General features: G+C 45.1%; 2 protein-coding genes across 5 annotated transcripts in view; one reads left to right on the plus strand and one right to left on the minus strand.

Annotated features, from left to right (window-relative positions):
* The window catches only part of LOC119455906 (corticotropin-releasing factor-binding protein), a 135,439-nt gene extending 118,666 nt beyond the window's left edge, over positions 1-16,773 (plus strand). Inside the window, exons 6-9 of one of the 2 annotated variants that reach the window (XR_007467549.1) lie at positions 232-340; positions 10,543-10,699; positions 13,141-15,579; positions 15,643-16,773. Coding sequence is in view for 1 of the 2 variants with exons in the window: in XM_037717444.2 (XP_037573372.1) it covers positions 232-340; positions 10,543-10,691 (258 nt within the window). In the remaining variant the exon portion in view is untranslated. Of the gene's footprint in view, positions 1-231; positions 341-10,542; positions 10,700-13,140 lie in introns of both variants that reach the window. The other variant, XM_037717444.2, reaches the window with a different exon arrangement.
* LOC119456850 (uncharacterized) overlaps positions 1-20,717 on the minus strand; it is a 191,821-nt gene extending 171,104 nt beyond the window's left edge. For all 3 annotated transcript variants that reach the window (XM_049669422.1, XM_049669423.1, XM_049669420.1), the window contains exon 1: positions 20,352-20,717. In XM_049669422.1, coding sequence (XP_049525379.1) covers positions 20,352-20,418 — 67 coding nt within the window. In that variant the 5' untranslated portion in view covers positions 20,419-20,717. The remainder of the gene's footprint in view (positions 1-20,351) is intronic.
* Between the last annotated feature and the right edge of the window lie 854 nt (positions 20,718-21,571).

Below are 21,571 nucleotides of genomic sequence, written 5' to 3' on the forward strand. Positions count from 1 at the left end.
AATGCCTTAATTTGATGCGGCACGAAGACGTCAGACGCACGACAAGAAACATTTTAAGTTCGTCATTCATCCTTAGAAACTCGTCGCTGGCTTCGTGCCGAGGACGACCCAGTGTGGCTGCTTTGTGCTGTGCGTTGGTGTCTTAGAGCGCGTGCTCTCGCTTCTCAGGGATGGAGCGTGAACGTGTGCATATTTCAATTATCGATCAAGTTTACTTTGATCTCTACACAGTGCAGGAAACGCGGCGTGCGAGATTACGCTGAATTCTTGGGTGGAACCGGCCTAGGCATGGATGGCATGATGGTCATACAGGATGTCTGCGGCCTTGACTCCCTTCCAAGTGAGTTAGGTTTTTTTTTTTGCATTCTGCAGTGGCTCTAGTATATTTCTGTGTCTGTGTGCATTTGCGCGTGCGCATGTGCGCGTGTGTAGCATAGTTCGACTGATTGAGCAATCGATTGATTGTTTCGTGGGGTGTAACGTCCCAGGACAACTATGAGGACTATGAGAGACGCGGTAGTGGAGGCCTCCGGATTAACAACGACCACCAGGGGTCTCTAACGGGCACATAAATTTAAGTTCCCGATACCTTGCGTCTTTTGCAACGACTGAAAGTTGAGAGTTGGTAGCAACTTGTGTTATCTGAAAGGCAGGCATGCAAAATAAGTACACAAGAGGGACGCCTGCCTTTCAGTCACACGAATAGTTCTTGCATTTCGCTTCCATCAAAATGCGGCCGCCGCGACTTTTCGTTACCAAACAGAGCACCGCTGCCACTGAGTTACCGTCGCGGTATGCGCCGCAGATGTTACTATAGTGTAATTTTTGTGAAGGAGCTGCTGAACTTGTGCGCTGCAGTGTCCCTCTCCAATATCAAAATGTGTTCGACGGCGGGGTACCTTACGCATTTGAGAGGTTTCTGCTCCTCGCGCAATCACTATACCTCGTACCGTACAGCGTACTTCCACGATGAATCGGATACACCTATCTGAGCCGGCATATGTAGCATACAACCACTGTGCAAACGCTTTGCACAATTATGCGATAAAAGCGCCGCCGCATGGCATGTCAGACCGCCCGGCCGAGCTCTTCCGATCATTTTATATTTTACATTCGTTTGACTACCTATCTTAATTAAGGCTACAGCATTTATCTCTAGCCTGCACTCATGCTATATGTAATCCTTAAATACCACTTTGCCTTGTTTTACCTCCGAACATACGATAGCAGAGGGGCTCCAAACATGTGTGCCAACGTGTCAAGATACACGCCTGCAGAAGCATGGTTACGGGAGTCCTAACACATCTGCACGCTCAGGATTTTATTAGTGCTAAAACTTTTTATCCAATACCGATCTATCTTTTAAGATACTAAGGATGCAGTTGGCCCAGGGCGAGTATAGCGAGAATCATCACAGATCATGTAACGGTTCTGAAATTTAACCGGCGTTGCTGAAACCATGCGTTCCACCAAAATAGGTGGTTGTCAACACTATCGTTTTTGGAAGCTCAGACTGTGCTTGGTGCACGGATGACGGACCCCGTTTCTACACTGTGCAACAACTGGGCCGCGCCGCAGTGGCTTAGTGGTTATGGTTATCAAATCCCGGCCGCGGCGGCCGCATTTCGATTGGGGTGAAATGGAAGAACGCCTGTGTCCAGTGCATTGGGGTTACGTTGAAGATCTCCTGGTGGTAAAAATGTATCCGCAGTCCCTCACTACGGCGTGCCTCATGATCAAATCGTGGTTTTGGTACGTAAAACCGCAAATTCAATTCAAGCAATTCGGCCGACGTGCACTGTTCGCGAAAGAAATTTTTGCTCTCACGCCGAAGCAGCAGGTTCACGTGCCTTCAATATTGTTCCTTCTTTGCTATACACCTATACAAAGCAAAAATTCTCGTACCATTCAGGGTGCTTTTTCCCATTGCTATAGCCTTTACCCAAATCGTTGATAGGGACATAAGCTTTTCTTTTGTTTGATAATTTCGTGGGAAATAAAAATATGATCATTAACTGTGACAGAGAAAAAGAAAACAGAATGAAATAAACTTTAATAGCTATCGTTGTCAAACGTTCGATAGTTCGGTGCACACGATGTTGCCAGAACTATTACGCAGATTTCAATAACGGCTTGACTAATCGCAGCTGTAGCTCGAGCTCGCAGTCGTGCACAAAAAAAAAAAAAATTGTTACAGCCTTATAGGTAAAGATTAAGTCATGCTACAAGCCAGCCCACCTAAATGTGCACGATTTTTTACAGTGTACAGGGCCACAGACGACGCTTTTTCTTTATTAATTTTTGAAACTTGTTGGTCAGCATGTTGTCGGAGTCCGAAAGGCCCAATTATTTCTTTTATTTCTCTATGCCTACTCTGTCGAGTGACTAAGGTTCCAAGAGCGAATTTACCCACACAACGTGCGCGCTGTCAACTTATGCTACCGCTGCACATGTGCTAGTTAACGGCTCTGTTCTTTACCGAATTGCGCAATGAAACAAGAGACACTACTTAAACATCCTCACTAAACAACGATACGCCGTCAAAGGCATCATTTCTTTAATAAAACAAATAACTTTCTGGAAGCTTTCGGCTAGTCAGTTTCCCCGATAAACATTGTCGGCGGTATTACTACGCCTAAGACGGCCTGCATCGAGCAAGAAAAAAAAATGGCGACGCATCCATTCTTTGTAGTTCACTGAAGACTTAAATGCGATTGCCACCTATCTTATGATGGGTGTGTAATTGGTAATGATATCTTTTATATAATGACTATTATGAAACCGTGTCCCGTGCATTTTGGGCACGTTAAAAATCCCTTCGTGGTAAAACTTAATCCGGGGTCTCCCACTACAGAGTGCCTCATAATTAAATCGTGGTTTTGGCCAGTAAAACGCAAGAATTGAATTATTATAAAAACCGCCACATACCCAGTGAAAAAAAAAACGGAATTAAATTCTGTGATTTTAGTTGCCAAACTAGGTTTCAAACGTCTGTCGCGAGTGACATCAGGCCAGGGCTCGGAATTCGGTGCTCGATGGCGAAATTGGGTCTCAGATTAAACACACTGGTGACTGTTTGCGGAAGTTACGCGTTGCTAACCACTTGCACGCAAGTACAAGCCTTACAGACTATAGCTATTGTACCGCCGTCTTGCAGAGGGCAGCACATTGCAATACACATAGAAGCTTGACAGGTTGGTCTAGTTAGCAATTTTTTTTCATGGTGCTTGGGTAACTGCACAAATTCAGCAAACAGGACAAAGTAGGCGACGAGGATAAGCGATATCCTCTTCGTTGTCCTGAACGGGGACAACGCTTGTTCTCGTCGCATACCTGGTACCACATCTCGCATTTAGGTTGTTAGCCAAGAACCTCGAAAGACGCCGGTGCAAGTGATTGACCATCTGCAACTCCCTGAAAGAGTCACGCGTGCCTTGAACCTGCAGGAACCAAGTTCTCCATCGAGTCCTGAACGTCAAACCTTGCGCGTTACCTATACCACGCTTGCGTATTTACCAGTACGGTCTTCCGCGGTCTGTGGCCAAGTAATTGTCCACGTAAGACGGGTGCACACCTTTGTCGAGCTTATGAACGCGCGCCAAGCCTGAAATCTGCAGCAGAAGACGCGTTAGTTGCACGCCGTTATCTTGCATATTAAACACCATCAGCCTGGAAATCGAAGCTCGGAAATGGAGGCGAACTGCGCGCCTGACCTCATCGCATTCATCTTCATACACAGCAACACTGAAAGACGATGACAGCAGACAACTCTGTGAACTTTAGTAGGGAAGAGGTTTGGGCGTGTTGGTAGGTCATTGTTATTTCAACTGGGATTCATAGTGCTCAAACAACACGGGACGAGCGCGAATTTAGCGCTCGTCCTGTGTTCTTCCTCGTCCTTGTGTTGTTTTAGCGCTATGAATCCCAGTTGAAATAACTCTGAAAGGTAGGGGGACTGACATTGCCTGTATTCGCGATGAAAAATAGTGCGTAATTTGAAGTAAAAATGCGTAATTAAGCTTAATGTAAATTTCGTATGTTTCATTCTAGCGAAATCGCAGTTTCAGACTGTTGGTTCATGTTCTCTGGCAAAAGCAAGAGCGCCAAAGAACGGAAGACTGACAACTGAAGACCACGTTCATTTCTCATGACGTTCCTTTCTCAAACCGCTCGTGAATTGTAAGGTGCCTTTATTTTTTTTAATGTGAAAACAGACAACATTCGATAGCATACGATTATGAATTATTCTATGACACGTACTTATTTTTCTGCCTCTCTGTGTACCTCATCTAGCTTCATTTTTTCCCTGTAGCTTGAGGACAACGTGGTCTTACACCATATCACAATAAAACACGCAAGCTTTATGGGCACACCACTCCGGCAGCATCAATAGCGCTGGCTGCGAAGTATGAAAATTATACTGTAGTTGCTTCGAGCGTCAGATGAAAGCGCACCTCCTTGCGCCTGACTGGAGCGAGCTACCAATTTTTGCACAACTTAGTAGTGTGATGGCGCGAATGTTACTGTGGCTCTTGCGATATCTACTTAGTTTTAGCTCGGCGTAAAAATCATAGCAAACGGCAGGAGTCATGGGAATACAGTTGGGAGCCGCACTGAAGAGGCAGCGAAGCCAGGGTCATGGCAGACGTGCTGCAGTGATTAATTCAAGAATTCTCCATCGCACAAGTAGTTTTGTCTACTTCTTCTCTTGAGCTTACGCCATCGGTCAGTATGGCATTTATAGAAACGAATAAGTATCACTTACCGAGATTAGCACTCGTAAGGCATTCTTGCTCTCTTCTAGCACTCGGTCTAGAACTTCGAATGGAGCAATGTCAGTCTTATGGCAGGTAATACCTGATCGGTACGTGCGCAGCCGAGCACTACAGAACAGAAAATGCAACACGTATAGTTGCAAAGTGAGGCAATGCTTTCTCGAGTCCGTTTGCTTCGCTGGATTGGCTGCTGCGGTAAATTCCATTAAGAAGCGCGAGCTGACCTCACGAGAGGCTACCTAATGGACCCGGGGGTCGAGGAAAGTTGTAACGATGGCGTCCTGGCTATTTACGAATGCTCTTACTTTGTGTTTTGAAGGTATACTTCGTATACTTAACCGCCGCGCAATGGCCCTGCCAAAGCCCGAGCTGTGCGAAAGAGCGTTCGTTAGGCGCCAACCACTCTCCGGCACGCGCGTGCGATGGCCCACAGGGGTGTCGTCAATGGATCCACAGTTAGGCAAAGGTTCGCGTGACTTGTCCGAGACGTCACCCGCAGATCCGCGTGGAGGAGACAGCCGCGAAACTTTTCTCGGTTCTCGAGCAGGGGAGTTTTTCGGCACCACCTATTAGGCTTAGTTCGTCATCCGGCACGCAGGTCTTGCCGCCTGGCGAGCCAAGCTGGAATCACTCTCATCGCTACCTGACGTGACCGGTGGAAACTTGCGCGGCCGCCAGTGCAATTTAGGCATAGACGTTTATGGCTTTCGACTTTGCGCTGGTATTAAGTCACGCGTGGCTCTAAGCATAGCACGTAACGTTTCCTCTTTCCTAGCCGTTAAGGAACTCCATTTTCCCTCTATTAAGTAATTTCTCTCGTTGCGCTCATCCACCAATAATATTACGTTCCTTTCCTGTATTATACTTTCCGAATTTCTCCAATTCTTCATATCACCACCACCAGTGCTAGATAGTATAGGTGATAGTGTAAAATCCTGTTAGAGATGGAGAAATGATAAAGGCGGGGAGGTTAACAAGAAAGGTCGTCCTGTTCTCTAGTGTTATCCTGGATGAAGGAGAGGGAAATACTGTTCTGTAAGATAGATGAAGTAGACAAATGTAAAGACACCGACACAATTAGGAATTGGCACGTACCACTGTCACAGCCTACAGGTATATTTCACAAGTTTGTAGTTTCCACAAAAACAACTTGCGCTGTGGCAGACTTGAGCGCAAAAGTTCGTTACGGCTTTTATTCGAATATTTAGGGCACTGCGCAATAAAATGTCTAAATAAAAGTGGGCGCTTCGTGAAGCTTCCCGTCATGCATACAAATACTGTATAGGCTCCCTAAATGGAGCCTATGCAGTAACTTCATGCTCCTGCTGATGATGATTTATTGGCATCCCCTTTGAAACGGGGCGGCGACAAATAGTCACCTAGCCTGCTTGATTTAATCCGGTATACTATACATGTTCCTTATCTAGCATTTTATTGCGATAGCAATTATATGGACACTCAAAAGCAGATTTCTGCCGTCGCCGTCGCCGTCGCCGTGAGGTTCCGTAGGACGTCAATGGAGATGAAATCGTCGCCGCGCGCCGAACGCTGTATGTGCGAGTGAAAGGGCGCGAGGGACGCGCGCTTTCACGGGGAGTGAACGCACGGCGGAGAACAAACGCGCGTTCTGCTCTGTGCTCCCTTAAGGGCTGCCGAAGTAGGCGTCTCTTTCCTCCTCTACAATCACCATATATGTAGAGCAAACGTGCCTTCTTCCGACGCACGAAAGGCCATGGGGGGGGGGGGGGGGGGGGGGGGGAGGGAAGGGAAGCGACGTTTAGCTGCGGCACCAAGTGCCTATTTATATCAGAGGCTCCGGCAACAGTCACCAACGCCGCACGCATTTTGAGCGAACGCGGGCAAAACGCCGACGGCGTCGACAACAGTTCTGCGTGTTGCCGGTGCTGCTGCATGTCCAAGTTTATACAGCTGATAAAGCTGCTATCATTACTCCGTATAGCTCTCTTCAAGTTTGCTATCGCAATTGATGCTTCACCTTTCAGGTGAAACTGCGACAACTTTTTGTATACGTCTCATTACAGTAGAATCAGCGTAGAATCAGCGTAGACAGTAGAATCAGTGCACCCAAGCGGAGAAAGGTCACAACACTGTGCCGAAAAGCAGTGCACATGAAACGTTCCCATGCCCCGTGCGCGTAATAACAGACGCAGATTTGGAATTGCGTGTGGGAGCGTGTCCTTTCGACGAAGACTTGCGGTTTGTACGCAACGAGGTCGCGCGATCTCACTCCTATGCTGCTTTCTCTGGGAGAAAAACAGCGTCCTGCATTTCCTCGGTTTAGCCGCCGCGCAAGGTTGGCGGGCTGTAGGCGGTCGCGAACTCCAATTTTCACGCTCATCATTCCTCGTTACCGGTACCAAGCGTGACGGCACAAGAAAATAGCTCCATGGGCTAAGGCGCCAGAAAGTGGCTATAGCTGGGAAAAGCGACTCGGCGGGTGTTCTTCTACGTCAGAGCCTAGTTATTATGCAGAGTCAAGCGATTTCGCACCAAACCACCACTGAATGAAAAAGAAAGGTTGAAATCGCCCACCGCCTAGAAGTAATGAGGAAATTCTGAGGTACCCCTGATTTCTGCGGCGCATTATTTTAACTCCAATCCAACTGAACTGTCGTGGAGAAATCTAATCTTGTGAATCAATTTAATTGGAAGCGATGAGCGCAATGACCCAACTTTCTTGGTTGTGAGGTGACAACACACAAACGTTTAAAAGTCAGTTGAGACTAGCAGGTTAGATTTGATCATTTCAGCAGTGATGACCAGTATGTGGGACACTGAAAATGTATTGCTAATCTCGCAAGAACTGCAGCGATGACTAACAGCGCCTCATATAAATCAACAAAATGAGTACAAGTTTGAAATCGTCCATGCCGTCTCTGTCCATCTGTGCCTTTGCCCGTTCATGGTTAACGTAACATGCGGCGTAACAAAAACAAAAAAAAAAAACACACAAGAAACTATGGGGTTTTACGTGTCACGATCTTATTTTGAGACACGCCGTAGTGAGGCACTCCGGAATAATTTTGGCCCACTGGGGTTCTTTACAGTGCACCTAAATCTATAGGTGCACCGGTGTTTTCACATTTCGCCCCCATTGAAATGCGGCCACCGTGGCCAGCATCCGAACCCGCGACTTCGTGCTTAGCGGCCCAACACCATAGCAAATAAGCAATCACGGCGAATTGCGGTGTAGCAACGGTTCCTCAACTCACCTTCTTGTCATTGCTGCGAATATCTCTCCAGAATGTCACGCCACAGCAAGGCAGAACTCACTGTGACAGCCATAATTGCTTAACACCGCGCATCTGACCTACCTAACAGCAGTGCAGGAGTGCCACAACAAAGTTAACGTGCAAAAACTTTGTATTATGACATTGCACGATTACGCACATCCGGTGGCATAGACACGAAGCAGAAAAAGAAGTCTGAAGAACACTTTACCATTGTGTGTTCGCATATCATCATCATCATCATTATCATCATCATCTTTTTATGTCCACTGCAGTACGAATGCCCCTCCCAGCGATCTCCAATTACTCCCGTCTTGCGCTAGCTGATTTGAACTCGCGCCTGTGAATTTCCAAATTTCGTCACTCCCCCTAATTTACTGACGTCCTCGACTGCGCTTCCTTTCTCGTTGTACTGATTTTGTAGCTGTAATGGTCCACCGGTTATCTGCCCTACGCATTACATGGCCTGCCTAGCAACATTTTTTTTTAATGCGTAAGCATTCTTTGCTAACGAGCTGGGGGAATACTCCCCAGCACTGTCAAGCGAAAAGTGTAACGCCTTGTATCCGCACAAAAATGCATAATTTGCCAAGTGAACACATTGAATCATTGCAGTAGTGAAAATGTAAATTGGTAGCTTTGTAAGCGATAAGCAACAATCTAAATTTAAAAAAAATTAAACACAATACCCATAGAGATACATAGCGCTCCATAGATAATGCGTGGGGAAGCTTATAGTAGGGTAGGTTCAACTTGAAATTTGGGGATGTTCCTCTTAATGTCAACTAGAATATCGGATATCCCCCTTCGCTCTCTGATCTACACCGTGTTCGTATACGCCGGTGGTTTATCTTTGTGATCACGCCCCAATTTGCCCCGTGCTCCTCTCTGCGCCTCCTTTGTTGCACAGGCGTCAGACTCTGGAAAGTAGGGACAGAAGAGTGTTCCCCGATTCACCTATAATGTCTACGGGAATGCGATTGCATTACGGCGTTACATCGCATTATGAAACAATTCGTAAGCTTATATACGGTTCTTGTGACTAGACTTGGGACGTTTAGCGTGAATCCGGTGCCGCGCATCATTCACGGCTAAGGACAGCAAGTAGGGGACGGCGTATGCCCCAAGCTACGATGCATATTTTCCCAATTTTAATATCGATATACCTTTTGTGCACACGTGATCAATCAGAACTACAGTTCTTGCAGTGGACGTTATTATTATTATTATTATTATTATTATTATATTATTATTATTATTATTATTATTATTATTATTATTATTATTATTATTATTAGATATGAAAACACGTATACCCACACCGCGAGGGAAATAGGGAAGGAGCAGGCTGGCAGCTGCCATCGAGAGGGGCACAGATCCTGCGTACTCTTTAAGAAGGAGGGGGATAGAAAAGGAAGTTGAAGATAAGGGGAAAGGGACGTATAAAGAAGAAAGAAGCAGCAAGATGACAGGCCACAAAGATGAAAGTTAAGCAAGAATATACAGTGAGCAAGTAGGAAAAGGAACATACACACAGGACCACAAAAAAAAGAAGAAAAGAAAGACCCCCCCCCCCCCAAAAAAAAAAAAAAAAAAACCCAGGCAGGTCGCATTAATTACAGAGGGACGTAAACATACAGCAAAAAGAAAGTTACCAAAAAATATTTTCACCCTTTCAAGATCTCTCTCAAACGGGAAGTCAAACCTGTTTCTTGTAGAAAAGTAAGCAGGATGCGACGAGGCTGACCGCGTCGAGAAGCACAGCCTCTCGGATACAGGCAATGTTCAAGGGTTGTACAGTGCAGCGCGAAAGACGGGACAAAGTGGGCCGAGATGGACGGGACAAGCGCTTGTACGGTCCGTCTCGGCTCTCTTTGTACCGTCTTTCGCGCTTCACCGTACTAAAAAAAATGCATCACCAGGTAGCGCAGAGCTCAACTAGACATACACAGAGCCATTGTTGCAGTTCACAAGCGCGTTCTACTTCACTGCTAATTTAAATTTCACGATTACTTCGATGCCGAAAATTTACAAAAGCAGCGAAGTAGAATACACTGCCGGCTTGAGGCAAAGAAAATGAGGCTAGGAGATAAGATGAAAAAAGGCATATTTAGGCTCCGAAGATCTAATATATCTGCCAACATCAAAATACGCATTCATAGGCACAATAAAAGTGGTTCTAAAATGTTTTTAGACGCATAGTTCATGCTTAGACGCTAAATAAGCACGCTAAAGAGGTAAGAAAAAAAAAGTATGTTTCCCAAAGTTGCGGCCTTTCGCTACTCCGTCGCCATTTTATGTTTGTCTTCTGTCTTCCTCCATTTCCTTGACCACTTCGGTAACCCGATTCATCCTCATCTGCTTCCATTCCGGACCATAGGGTCCTATTAATTCTCAAAGAAAACACACAGTCGCAAACACCAGACGCAAACGAGACGCAAGCAACAGAGTCGGGGATTTGCATTAGGCAGCAAGACATATTCTTTGTGTGTAATTTTCTTTCTCTGTAACCGCAGGCAAGAAAGCCATCGGGATTCCATGCGGAACGACTGCCGTGCGCCTGGTGTCCACCGGAAGATTCGAGGACTCCATCACTTTCGGCTACGAGCCCATCATCGAGAGAGAACGCGTGCGACTGTGCGCCAAGGCCCTAATGACAGTGTGACGCTACGGGTGAGCATGCGGCCGAGCGAAGGTTGTGTGTTACAGAAAGGCGGTGGACTTAACGAGAAACTGGAGACGTTAGGCTGGCTGACGTACTCGCCCTCTACTGTCGACATGTTGGCAGAGCAAGCTGAGAATACACACACTGGCGAACAGAAACACGCACATGCGGACACACGCACGTGAGGCTGTTCGCGGTGTCTCGTCAAGAGCCGCAGACTTCGCGAAAACCTGAAGCCCTTGTAGCACCACGGGTGATGTTTCTACACCATTAAGCCAGGAGCGGCCCGGCATTTGCTTACAACAGGGGCGCATGATTTTGAGAAGTCAGGTATGGACCGTATGGTGAGGTCGACAGTGCAGACTCATCGTTGCAGTTTGATTGTTGATTTTGGTTGTATTTCTTGATTTTGATTGTCAGAACAAGCTCTTGAATACCGATCTCACAAGCCTTCCCGGAAGAGAGTCACGAATTCATTGTTACAATTCTTAGAGATAACAAACTTGCAGAAGCTCTTTTAGTACTGACTAGTGTTAACTCTTATCCTGTACTATGATCGACTGTTATTAGGTGCATGTGCTCTCTATTTCTTAGATTTCTACCTATCCCTTTTCCAGGGTAGGGTAACAAACGGGATCTCTTGTTGTGTGTTTTCGCTCTTTCGTATTTCTCTCTCGCTCTCTCAAATAGTCACATAATGTATGTCTAAACCCTGTCCTATTCTCGATGGCAAACTGTTGACGACGTTACCCATGATACTATTCTTTGTTTATACAGACACTGATGCGGAGCTGCTAAACCCTTCTTTGCTGTTTTGTTAGTTAGAAATGTGCTCGTTTTCGGTGCTGTTATCTTTTAAGATTTTATTTCAAGACGTACTAGTCACAACGTATGCTGCGATACATAAACTCATAGCCCGATCACTGATGTTTTTAATAGTTTTTTAGCAGTAATAATTCGTAAGAGAATTTGCGAATTCTTACGTGAAACTTCGAAGAAGCTCGTCAGGGAACGCGAATGAAAGTAATAAATTTTCTATTTTTAGTCTAAGCACTGAGAGTTAAAACATCTGAAATATACAAAATATGCACCTGGCTCCTAGTTCCTAACGTTTGTAAGTCAGGTCACAAAAAAAAAGAATATGAAGATATTTTTTTGGCGTGAATACTAGCCGTAATGATGCCCATGTTATGCTGGAAAGCAGTAGATTCACAAATGTGAAAACGGGTAAGTTCCTATTGTGCAGGGAGCATTTGTTTTTACTCATTGCATCAGGCATCTGGTTTGTTTCTTTATTGCAGTTCTTAGGCTCACGAAGCAGTGATTGTCAGGTCAGGGAGCATGCAGAAGCCTTCTCATACGTGACTATTGCATTCGATCTGCCTTTCTGCACAAGCAAGGTGGCCTGGTGTTCATTCAACTGGTGCTGGAGCGTCCACTTACTTTGTTCAACTCCTGCATAGTGTTGTATAGTAATGTGGAGTGTTGCGCAATATTGTAGTGTAATGAATAAGGACCTTTGCACAGCAGGTGCTCAAAATGTAAGAGATCGGACAGCTACTCAAGCTTCGGTTGAAGGTCGGTCTCAAATCGGCTTCGGGCTCTTGTGTGACTAAAAAAACACAAGATCGGAGGGATTGCTCGTAATAATTCGTGCATGCGCTGTCGAAGCACTTATGGATAAACGCAACCCACTGTGGGGAAATTAAGTTGCACTCGATATTAGTCGAACACAATTATCGAAATAACACATGCCCTCGAGAGCATCTATTGTTATTTGAAATATCGTTAAAACAATCGTCGGATCGAAAAATCGACAACCTGGAAGAAGCTTGTGTCATAAATACTCCTGCTATCTAAAATTATGTTGCCGAGTCAAATTCTGCGTCTCTTTATTGAAGAAGTGCTTGGAGCACTGGAGGCTAGTTTCGAAAATACCTGCAGCCGAAGTTTTATCTTTGCAGACTCCCCAGTCGGCCACAAATTGGCAAATCTGAGAAATAGTTATAAAGTTCAGTCGCCATTTAACACGGTCCATGATGTTGCTAGCAGAAGATTTCTAACGAAAATGTTTGACAACGCGTAGAATGCCTGTCGATCAAAGTGATGGATTTTCATAGGCGCGGTAACGAAAGAGTAAACTTTGTAATGTACGACTTGTTTATAGACGCCATGTGACGCCTGCAAGCCATCTCGTCACGGTCACTTACACAAAGCTGCACATTGTCACATTGAAAGCCTTGCAATAATTTTAAACAACGGTTAAAGTTATGCTCGCTTAGGCTTTTTGTTGTTGTTGTTGTTGTTGTTCTTGTTGTTTTGTTGCCAGTGAAACAGGTAGCAAGTTAACGTAGACTTAAGAAAAATTTGCAAGCACGATTTATCGTCAGAAGCCGTGCTTTGTGTTTTTAAACGAGGTACTTTTGTTTTTCTTGGCCGCTCATTGCAGACTATCGACAGAATGAAGATGGACAGCTATTTGAGATGGACTCTGCCCGCGTATGAGCCGCATCTGAAACTGTTCCGGGACGAAAACAGAAAACAAAAAACAGCCTGAGACACCGGACTAAACGATGCCTCGACACTACTCTTGCTTGAGTTACTTGGGCTCCCGCCGTATGACCTCGTTTGTTGATTGAGAATGTAAATAATCCAACTGTGCTTCGGGGTTTTCGTTTGCTTCCTTTCAGCGTTGCAAGGATACAGAGCTTCGCAACAGTCATTTGCAGCCGGACACACATGTACCGCTCACAGGGCAAACAGTGGACAGTTCAGTTTGTTCGCTTCAAGCTCTAAAATTGGTCCCGAATTGCGTGACTTCGTGTTCGTTCTTTTCCGCTTTCTGCATGCTAAAGCCACTTGGATGGTAATGTCGTACTTTTTCTACGTCTCGCAAACCTATCGCTTGTTAATTGACGAACCCCGAATGGTAGCATACGCCCCGTTAGCAATTCTTCGTCGTTTTTCTTGACCCTTATTCTCGCCATGAACGAGTCTCGAAGCGGAAAGTAATGTAAGAAAACCTTTTCCTGTTTCTTCACTATTACATATTACACATACTTGTAATTATTTGCGCCTTGAACTGATCTTGAACACTAAATTTCTTGCTGTTGAATGCGTTCATGTTTTCTCTCATCCAACAATATGCTGCACAGCATCCTTCAGCGCTTTAAAGTACTCGAGGTGTAATATCAGAGCACATTTTCAAGGCATGCTTTCACGACAGAAATTGACGTATCGCGATTTGTCTTTCCTCTGGATATTTTGTATTATAGGTTTTGTGCGTATTCCCGGGGAGGTCACGTAATAGCGCAAACTGAACATACGTTTGTGACCGAAGATGTCATATCTGCATATCAGTTCCGCAGCGGTTCTGTTGCATACAACCAATTTCTGCAAACATGTTCATTGTGCGTAAAATAATGTTTTCGACAGCTTAAATGTACAAGGAAGGGAATAGAGCAAAACGTTCTGGCTATTAAAGCATGCTTTTAACGCAAACGAAGCAACGGACACAAATCCGCGAACTAATATTTTATTATGGTTGTTTGACTGCGTTGTCAATGTAGTGTCACTATATTAAATAAGCACGAGATGAACACAGTGACAAAGACGCCTCAGGCGTCTTCCTCTGATGTCTGTCGGAGACAACACACGCTGAAGGATTAACCCGTCAGTCTACTACTCAGTGAATGCTTCACGTTATTAGTGAGAGAAAGAGTCCCTAGATGAATGAAAATGTGCATTACAAATCACTGAATCAGCTACCTTCAGCTTGTAAGTATTGTTTGCCGATTTCCTCTTCATTTCGTACTGTCATTATTCGTTATACATTACTGTTTGCTGCGGACACAGCCCGGAAAATTGCTTCAACACTTTAAACCGCCCACTCCTTCCCACTGTGTAGCTAAGGTTATACAGCGCCTTGCTTTGCTACATTGCCAGCGTGAGCACTGAGATGAAACACCGTAAGATTAAATAAAACAATTAGGCTGACAAAGAGAAGCACCTTTTATTACGAAAGTAATAAAACAACGTAAACGAGATTTTTTATCTTTTTTGCCGCTGGATGCAGTCACCAAATCTAACTGGCACCCACATACAGACGGAAATCAACAATATATTTAGTTGGTGTCTAAATCTAGGGTACGAGTAATAAATTTCCTAAGCATTAAGTACGACAATCATCGCCGGGGCTCTTCGTTGGGAAGTGTAATCACGCGTCCAGAAATTATTTGTCCTGAGTGGACCCACAGATAATTTCCTGCGTCAGATTTTTTTCGTTCGCTCCCTTTGTGTGCTCGACGAGGCTTTGGAATAGGATTTACGTGCCGCACAACAAATGCAGTGATTCGAGGTTCCATCAGGCCTGTCGCAATTATCTGGTCCGAAAGCACATTGTTCTTGTTTCTCTTAATGTACCGCAGCGGAACAGTGCTGCACCATTCCCGAGTAGTTTGCTTCTTAAAAACGTCGGCTATGGTAATCACTGAAAGCGTTATTAATGATTTATCGTAAAACTTGCTACAATCTTTGTAGCTTTAGTTAATTAAGCTAGCTAAGAATCTGGCGGCCCTAACTGAATGATAGGTATAACGCACACAGAGCAACAAAAAACAAACAAAAAAAACGGCACTTTTGGTATGTTTAACTCTCTCTAACAATCATAAGTACACCAGAAAAGTAGAGCGAATTCGTTTACAGAGCATAGACATCGCAAACGCTACGACATTCAATATCACGAAATTGCGAATATCACATCTATGTCAACTGATAGCGTTCTGGTGTAAACACCTGAGCGCGGCGTCGGCATTGAATTGAGCGAGGCTAGACATAAAAATGCCGTTGGCTAAACAGACATAATCCTGGCGCCGGCATTTCTACTGGCGTCTGCTGACTTTGCGCACCTTGGCATCATCACGGAGCGAGGCGACAAGCTGAAACCACTGAGATCTTTGATGTCGAGATCTCGCATATCCATTTCGGCCATTCAGGTTTATCGCTTCTCTCCACGTCAACGCATGCAGAGTTACGCAAGCGACAGCCGACGGTGGTAGAAACGCTGGCGCCGAGATTCGGCATGCCCAGCCAACACCACCTAGATAGCACAAGGCCCGGGGCTCGATCGGAGATCTTTGTTCATTTCACGTTCTGGGCCGGTATTTTGTAGCGATGCTTTATGCTTTATTCTATAATAGTCTTATCAGCCACCGCCCACGGCTGGCTGATTTCATTGATAACGTGAGCGGACCATCGCTCTGACCACTGACCAAGCGCGAAAAGGCAACACACGCCGGAAAGGCATCGCAACAAAATACCGGCCCTGTTCACTCCCATCCATGACGTCGAGCTACCTGGCTCGACGACGCTTCGTTCAGCATCGATGCCGTTTGACGCAACGATAACCAACGCTGATAGAAAAATGCACGCTCTTCTCTAATCGGCTAGTGACGTCATCCCTGGAGTAAACTAATCAGGGAATCTTTCCTAGAATCTTTCCATTTCGTTTCCTCCTTAGACTTAATGTTTTGCGCGGCTGCAAACGCGGTGCATCTAAGGTTGGGGAAGTAGACGAACAAAGCTATCGCTTTTAAAGCAAGCGAGATAAAGTGAGCAGTTTTAACGGTACAACGGTGGCACGATAAATTTTTAGCGCCTTTTGAGTAAGTACCACAGCGCTTTCCTCTTTTTCCTGAAGAGTGTAGTGAAACGAAGCACTCATCCGCGAGCACCTGCATCAGTTCGATTGACGCGGACGGGACGGCCCACGTTCAAACAGGGAGCGCTGCAGACAGATCGCAGCCGAGGGTGTGAACGCTGTGTATACATACTATAAATACCTGTACAAGCCACATGTTGTCAGTGAGGTTTGCCTTTTTTTGTGTGCACATATGGAAAACAAAAGAGTTGACGGGAGATATGGAGACGAACTACCTTGTTCCTGTTGTGTGCCCCCCCTCGCCCTTATATCATGTACAGCAAGTGTGCACAGCGCGTGGAACTTGTTGTCTCATTCCCGTGTGACTATAGTTGTTCCGAGGACGAAAACAAAAGAACAATGTACGAATAAAGGTTTCCTAAACCATGCCGCAAGGTCGTTTGTGCGTTGTGTGTGCATCGCCAGTACTGGCAAGACTGTGGTGACCCCCGTGTATTTGCGGTTGAGTCGCGCCTCGCCAGCGTCGGTGCTCTTCAGTTGCGCGGCTGATCGGTTCGTGTGAAGGATAGTTGCTTGGAAAATTTTCCTCCACCCTGCTGTATTGAGTAGCCCGTCAAACATCTGGTAACATAATTATTATTTCTTAATCTACAAGGGAACATTATTATATACTACCATTGTTCATTTCAAAAGGTTGAACGTACGCTACCCTGTGCTCAATGAAATCTAAATGGCGCGTTGTTTTCAGCAACTTACGTATACTGTCGGTGTAAATGACCCGAAAACAATGAAAGTAAGACAGGGCTCACACCGTGGGTTGTTTGATGCCCAGATGGACAGCACTCATAGTGAATATAAATATTCAGCGTGTCTTGTCCAAAAATAGGTCAAGAGAACACTGGTATTACATCCGAAGAATCAATATAAAGAATTATCTTGCTTGAATTAACTGTACTTAAAAGGGCTCTGACTTTCTGTTCGGGGAGGCAACTGCATTTGTAAGCTAGCTCAGCAAAAACTGTAAATAGCCGGTTGCCGTCACTGTACAGATGCATGTCTTTATAAAGAATGGCGAGAGCCATTTCACTAGCTTTTCCGATTCTTACGAGAGACAGATTTAAATGTATGCTTGGTAACAACCCATCTAAAAATTTGGCCACCAGAAAGCGTTTGTGAATGCGAGAAGAAAAATTGAATTACCAGTGTTTCACGGTAAAAAAGCTCACAGGCAACAGCAAATCCAAAAAGAAACAGAAAGAATACAATTACAAGCAACCGGAAAATGTTACAAGTGACTCCGTGAATGCTGCTTGCCAAAATCCGCTTATAACCAGGTAAGTTGCTTGTTGTGATGCACGAATGCCATGCAGTTTGCCTCTGCATTACCTCCATCTCTCAATAAGCACGATGCCGATGCGAAAGTGTTCCCATACTTTGTCATGAACCTGTGCTTAAGCCACAATAGTGCACCCTCACGAAAGTTCACAAAGAAATTCGATAGCTTTTCTAAAAAATGCTTACTGAATGCGAAATAAGCGCCAATGAGGTGCCTATAGAATGTCAACGAGACGTTTGTAAGCGCAAGCTCGAATCGCGTTTTCACAGCGAGTATTAAAAGCCCATTTCTCACTTTTCTGCGTTTATTTCATCGTTTCTGTGGCTTCAGAGTCCAGGTCTAGGCCATCCGTAAATAGAATACTGCATTTCAGATCCTTGTTTGAACGGTTGAGAAAAGTACGTTTGCCGGCTGATTGGGAAGAAAATAAAACGCAACTGTTCCCTTTCGAGGGGGTACGATATTGGCGGTAGGCATTATACCAAGGCCGCGTTATCGTAGCGCTGTCTTCTACTCTATTCTGTGCCACTCTTATCCTCCACCGTTCACGGCCGGCTGATCCTATTGATAAAGCAGACGGATCGTCGCTTTGACCATTGACCAAGCGCGAAATGGAATAGCATCGGAAAGAGGATCGCTACAAGATCGCGGCCCAGGGTGTTATATATATATATCTGCGGAATTTTAAAAAAAATGCACATGGCTGATAGCACAGTTAGAATTCTTGAAGTGGAATAAATCAACATGCATAATTACTTAATTAAAAGTACAAATTTGTTAAGAAATAACTACTTCATGGTACATAGTCCAATCTGCGAATTTTAACCGCGGTGAGCTTGCACAGCATATTCATTTGGAATGAAATCTGAGGGTGGCATCGGTTTCGATAATATGAGCCCTCACACTTTTGGTGAAAATGTACTATCGTTCCATTTATATTTGAAAAATTGCGGTTTTATGTATTGAAACACAAATGTAACTGATATGCCAGTATATTTCGTCGCCAACTTTAGGGTTGCATATCTGAAAACTGAGTTCATCCAGAGCGGTTCCAAGCGGACACTACTTGGTAACTTACCGGCTGCAACTCCTGAACTGCAATAGTTTTCCCGTTAAGACTTAGTTAAAAACTTAATGAGCAAAATTTTAATTAGTCAATTGTGTATTTCCATTTTTTATGCAAGTCATGTCTGCCTCTGAGTAAACCAGCTTAAGGACGAGAATTGTGGTGTCTTTCACACGGAATGTTTTTACATTTCTGTACAATATAAACCACAAAAGACAACTAAGCATTTGTTATCTTTACCAATAGCACTAATTATTCAGAATCCACTTGAAACTAGTTTAATAACTAATGACTGGAAGGATGCTCATATGACTTAATGACTAACTACAGGCACATATGTCTGACAGCTGTTCGCAATGTTCTAGAACATATCTTCTCAAATTATGCGTTTGTCAGTTGACAATGCAATCATTTTTATGAATGAGTATAGCTTTCAAAGTGGACACTCTTCTGAAACAAATTTTTTTATATAACCGCTGACGTCCACAATAGCTTACACAAATATGAACACGTTGATGACATCTTCAATGATATCGCGAAGGATCGTCTGGCTCATACGCATCTTATACATAAAATTAGGTAAATTAGCATTAATCAAAAGGTTATCTTGGGTTCAAGAATATTTATTCAATAGACCATAGTCTGGTGCAATTAACCATTTTCATTCTCAAGTTAAGTGAGGGATCTTTCAAGGATCTGTATTAGGACCTTTGTTGATTAGTATTTTCATAAATGACATGCACGTTAGCATAGATCATCGCTCTTAACGTACGTAGCGCTAACAAAGGTACGAAAATTATACTTTACACCACCACTGTACGTTCGAATCTTGAATAAGCATCAACAATCGGAAGTATTCACCAGTCTTAAATATGAATAGACAATATTTTTATGGGGTTTTACGTGCCAAAACCACGATCTGATTATGAGGCACGCCGTAGTGGGGGACTCCGGAAATTTGGACCACCTGGGGTTCTTTAACGTGCACCTAACTCTAAGTACACGGGTGTTTTCGCATTTCGCCCCCATCGAAATGCGGCCGCCGTGGCCGGGTTTCGATCCCGCGACCTCGTGCTCAGCAGCCCAACACCATACCCACTGAGCAACCACGGCGGGAAATAGACAATATTAATAGACTAGAGTCCTTACAGCATAAAGCCTCTCATTTCATCACAGAAGTGTATTCGTCACATTCAAGTACATCCGCATTTAAAAGTTGTTTTTTGGCATTATTACAATAATGCCATGAATAATGGCATGACGAGAGTGGGATGACGAAGTTAGATCGATGACGACGGAACGATCACGACTGCATCACAACCCCGAGTAAGGCCCACGGTTAGCAGCATTCCTAGCAAAGTCTCAAGCAAGCTGTCTTAGCGCAGTGCCAGAAACACGGTCGCTCGTCGACGCCGACGCGTCGACTGCTAGTCGCACAACATCTCGCGAAAGTATTGCGCCTACCGAAAGCCAACCACTGAGAATACCCCCCCCCCCCCCCTGCTCCGGGTGATGCCGACATAAATTAAAAAGCGGGTCTCCGGCATATCGTAATGAACACGCTGTTGTAGGAATTCACGGTGTAAAAGTAACACTTACCTGTTTTTCTCGAAGACGAGGGCGACGAAGCCGTTGTCATAAGGCAAAAAAAGAAATTCACTGCCATTCCACTCCGAAGGTGGATACCAGTGAAGCTGTGTATGTTCTGATTGACCGTTGCTCCGGTGAAACGTTCTAAGTTTGCGGGAGCGGGGCCACATGGGCAGTTCGCATTTCTTTCCGCCTCGCGGTCCTGGCGGGCCGCACGCTTAAACTTGGCGTTAGCGGCCCGCTCATCGTTGGTGGTCTCTTTCCACCGCCGCCGCACCTATTCTCCCTTTTCGGTTCATGCCGTCGTTCTTGGCAGGCACGCTGTTCTTCAGACCGTACAACACGCGGCCTACCCATTTCACAGTCAGAGCAGAACTGAGGAAAGGAGCCTACATAGAGCATGACGTCAGGAGACAAAAGACACTCAGATTGGTAGGCCCTAGTTCGAATACGCGGGATGGCGTACACGTGTATGATGCGAGCGTGGATCATGGCCGACGCTGGTAAAAGTGTAGTATCTGTTCTTATCAGCTTAATATTTGATACGGGTTGTCTTTTTGCAAGTTGGCGAAGTGCTTGAACACCTCTGCCACGGGTCGGCTCGGCATTTCCCTATCTTCTGGAATTTTTGGTCTACGGAAATTGATCCGCTGAAAAGTAGCCACATACAGCTTCGCTATAGAAATCCCTTGATGCATGTTCCACGTGCTCGCGAAAAACCATCGCAGCAAAAGGCAGACGGCGTGGACGGGCAAACAGTCTAACGCCTCTGCACCGTGCAAGTGAGGCGCTGCTGCTACGCCGCTATTAAATTTGGAGTCGGGCGTCGTGCACGTAACACCAGGCTTTGTGCAGTGTGTCTGCTATGACGAGGCACTTAGAGGTATGCGTGAGTTGTGCAGACAAGGTATTGCGTATCTGCGGGGATTTGCGCTTTGATCATGGACGAGGGAAAACTGTGGGTCAGTAGGTGAGGGAAGTTCGTGTGCGACGGGGCGATATAACATGATATTGCTTATCTCTTGTGGCTCGTGTGAACGCTAGCCGGTCGGCTGCACGCCGTCCGAGCCCATTGTATGCAAGTACAGTACCTACAGCAGCGTGAGCAATAAATTGGCCGGTATAACGTAATGATTGCTTTCTCTCAATTCCCTTTTTTATATTATCCACCACTCACGTCCGGCCAATTTTGATTATAAGGCAGGCAGAGTGGTGTTTGGGCCCCTCCT

The sequence above is a fragment of the Dermacentor silvarum genome, chromosome 6, assembly GCF_013339745.2.
Source record: "Dermacentor silvarum isolate Dsil-2018 chromosome 6, BIME_Dsil_1.4, whole genome shotgun sequence".
Lineage (NCBI taxonomy): Eukaryota > Metazoa > Arthropoda > Arachnida > Ixodida > Ixodidae > Dermacentor > Dermacentor silvarum.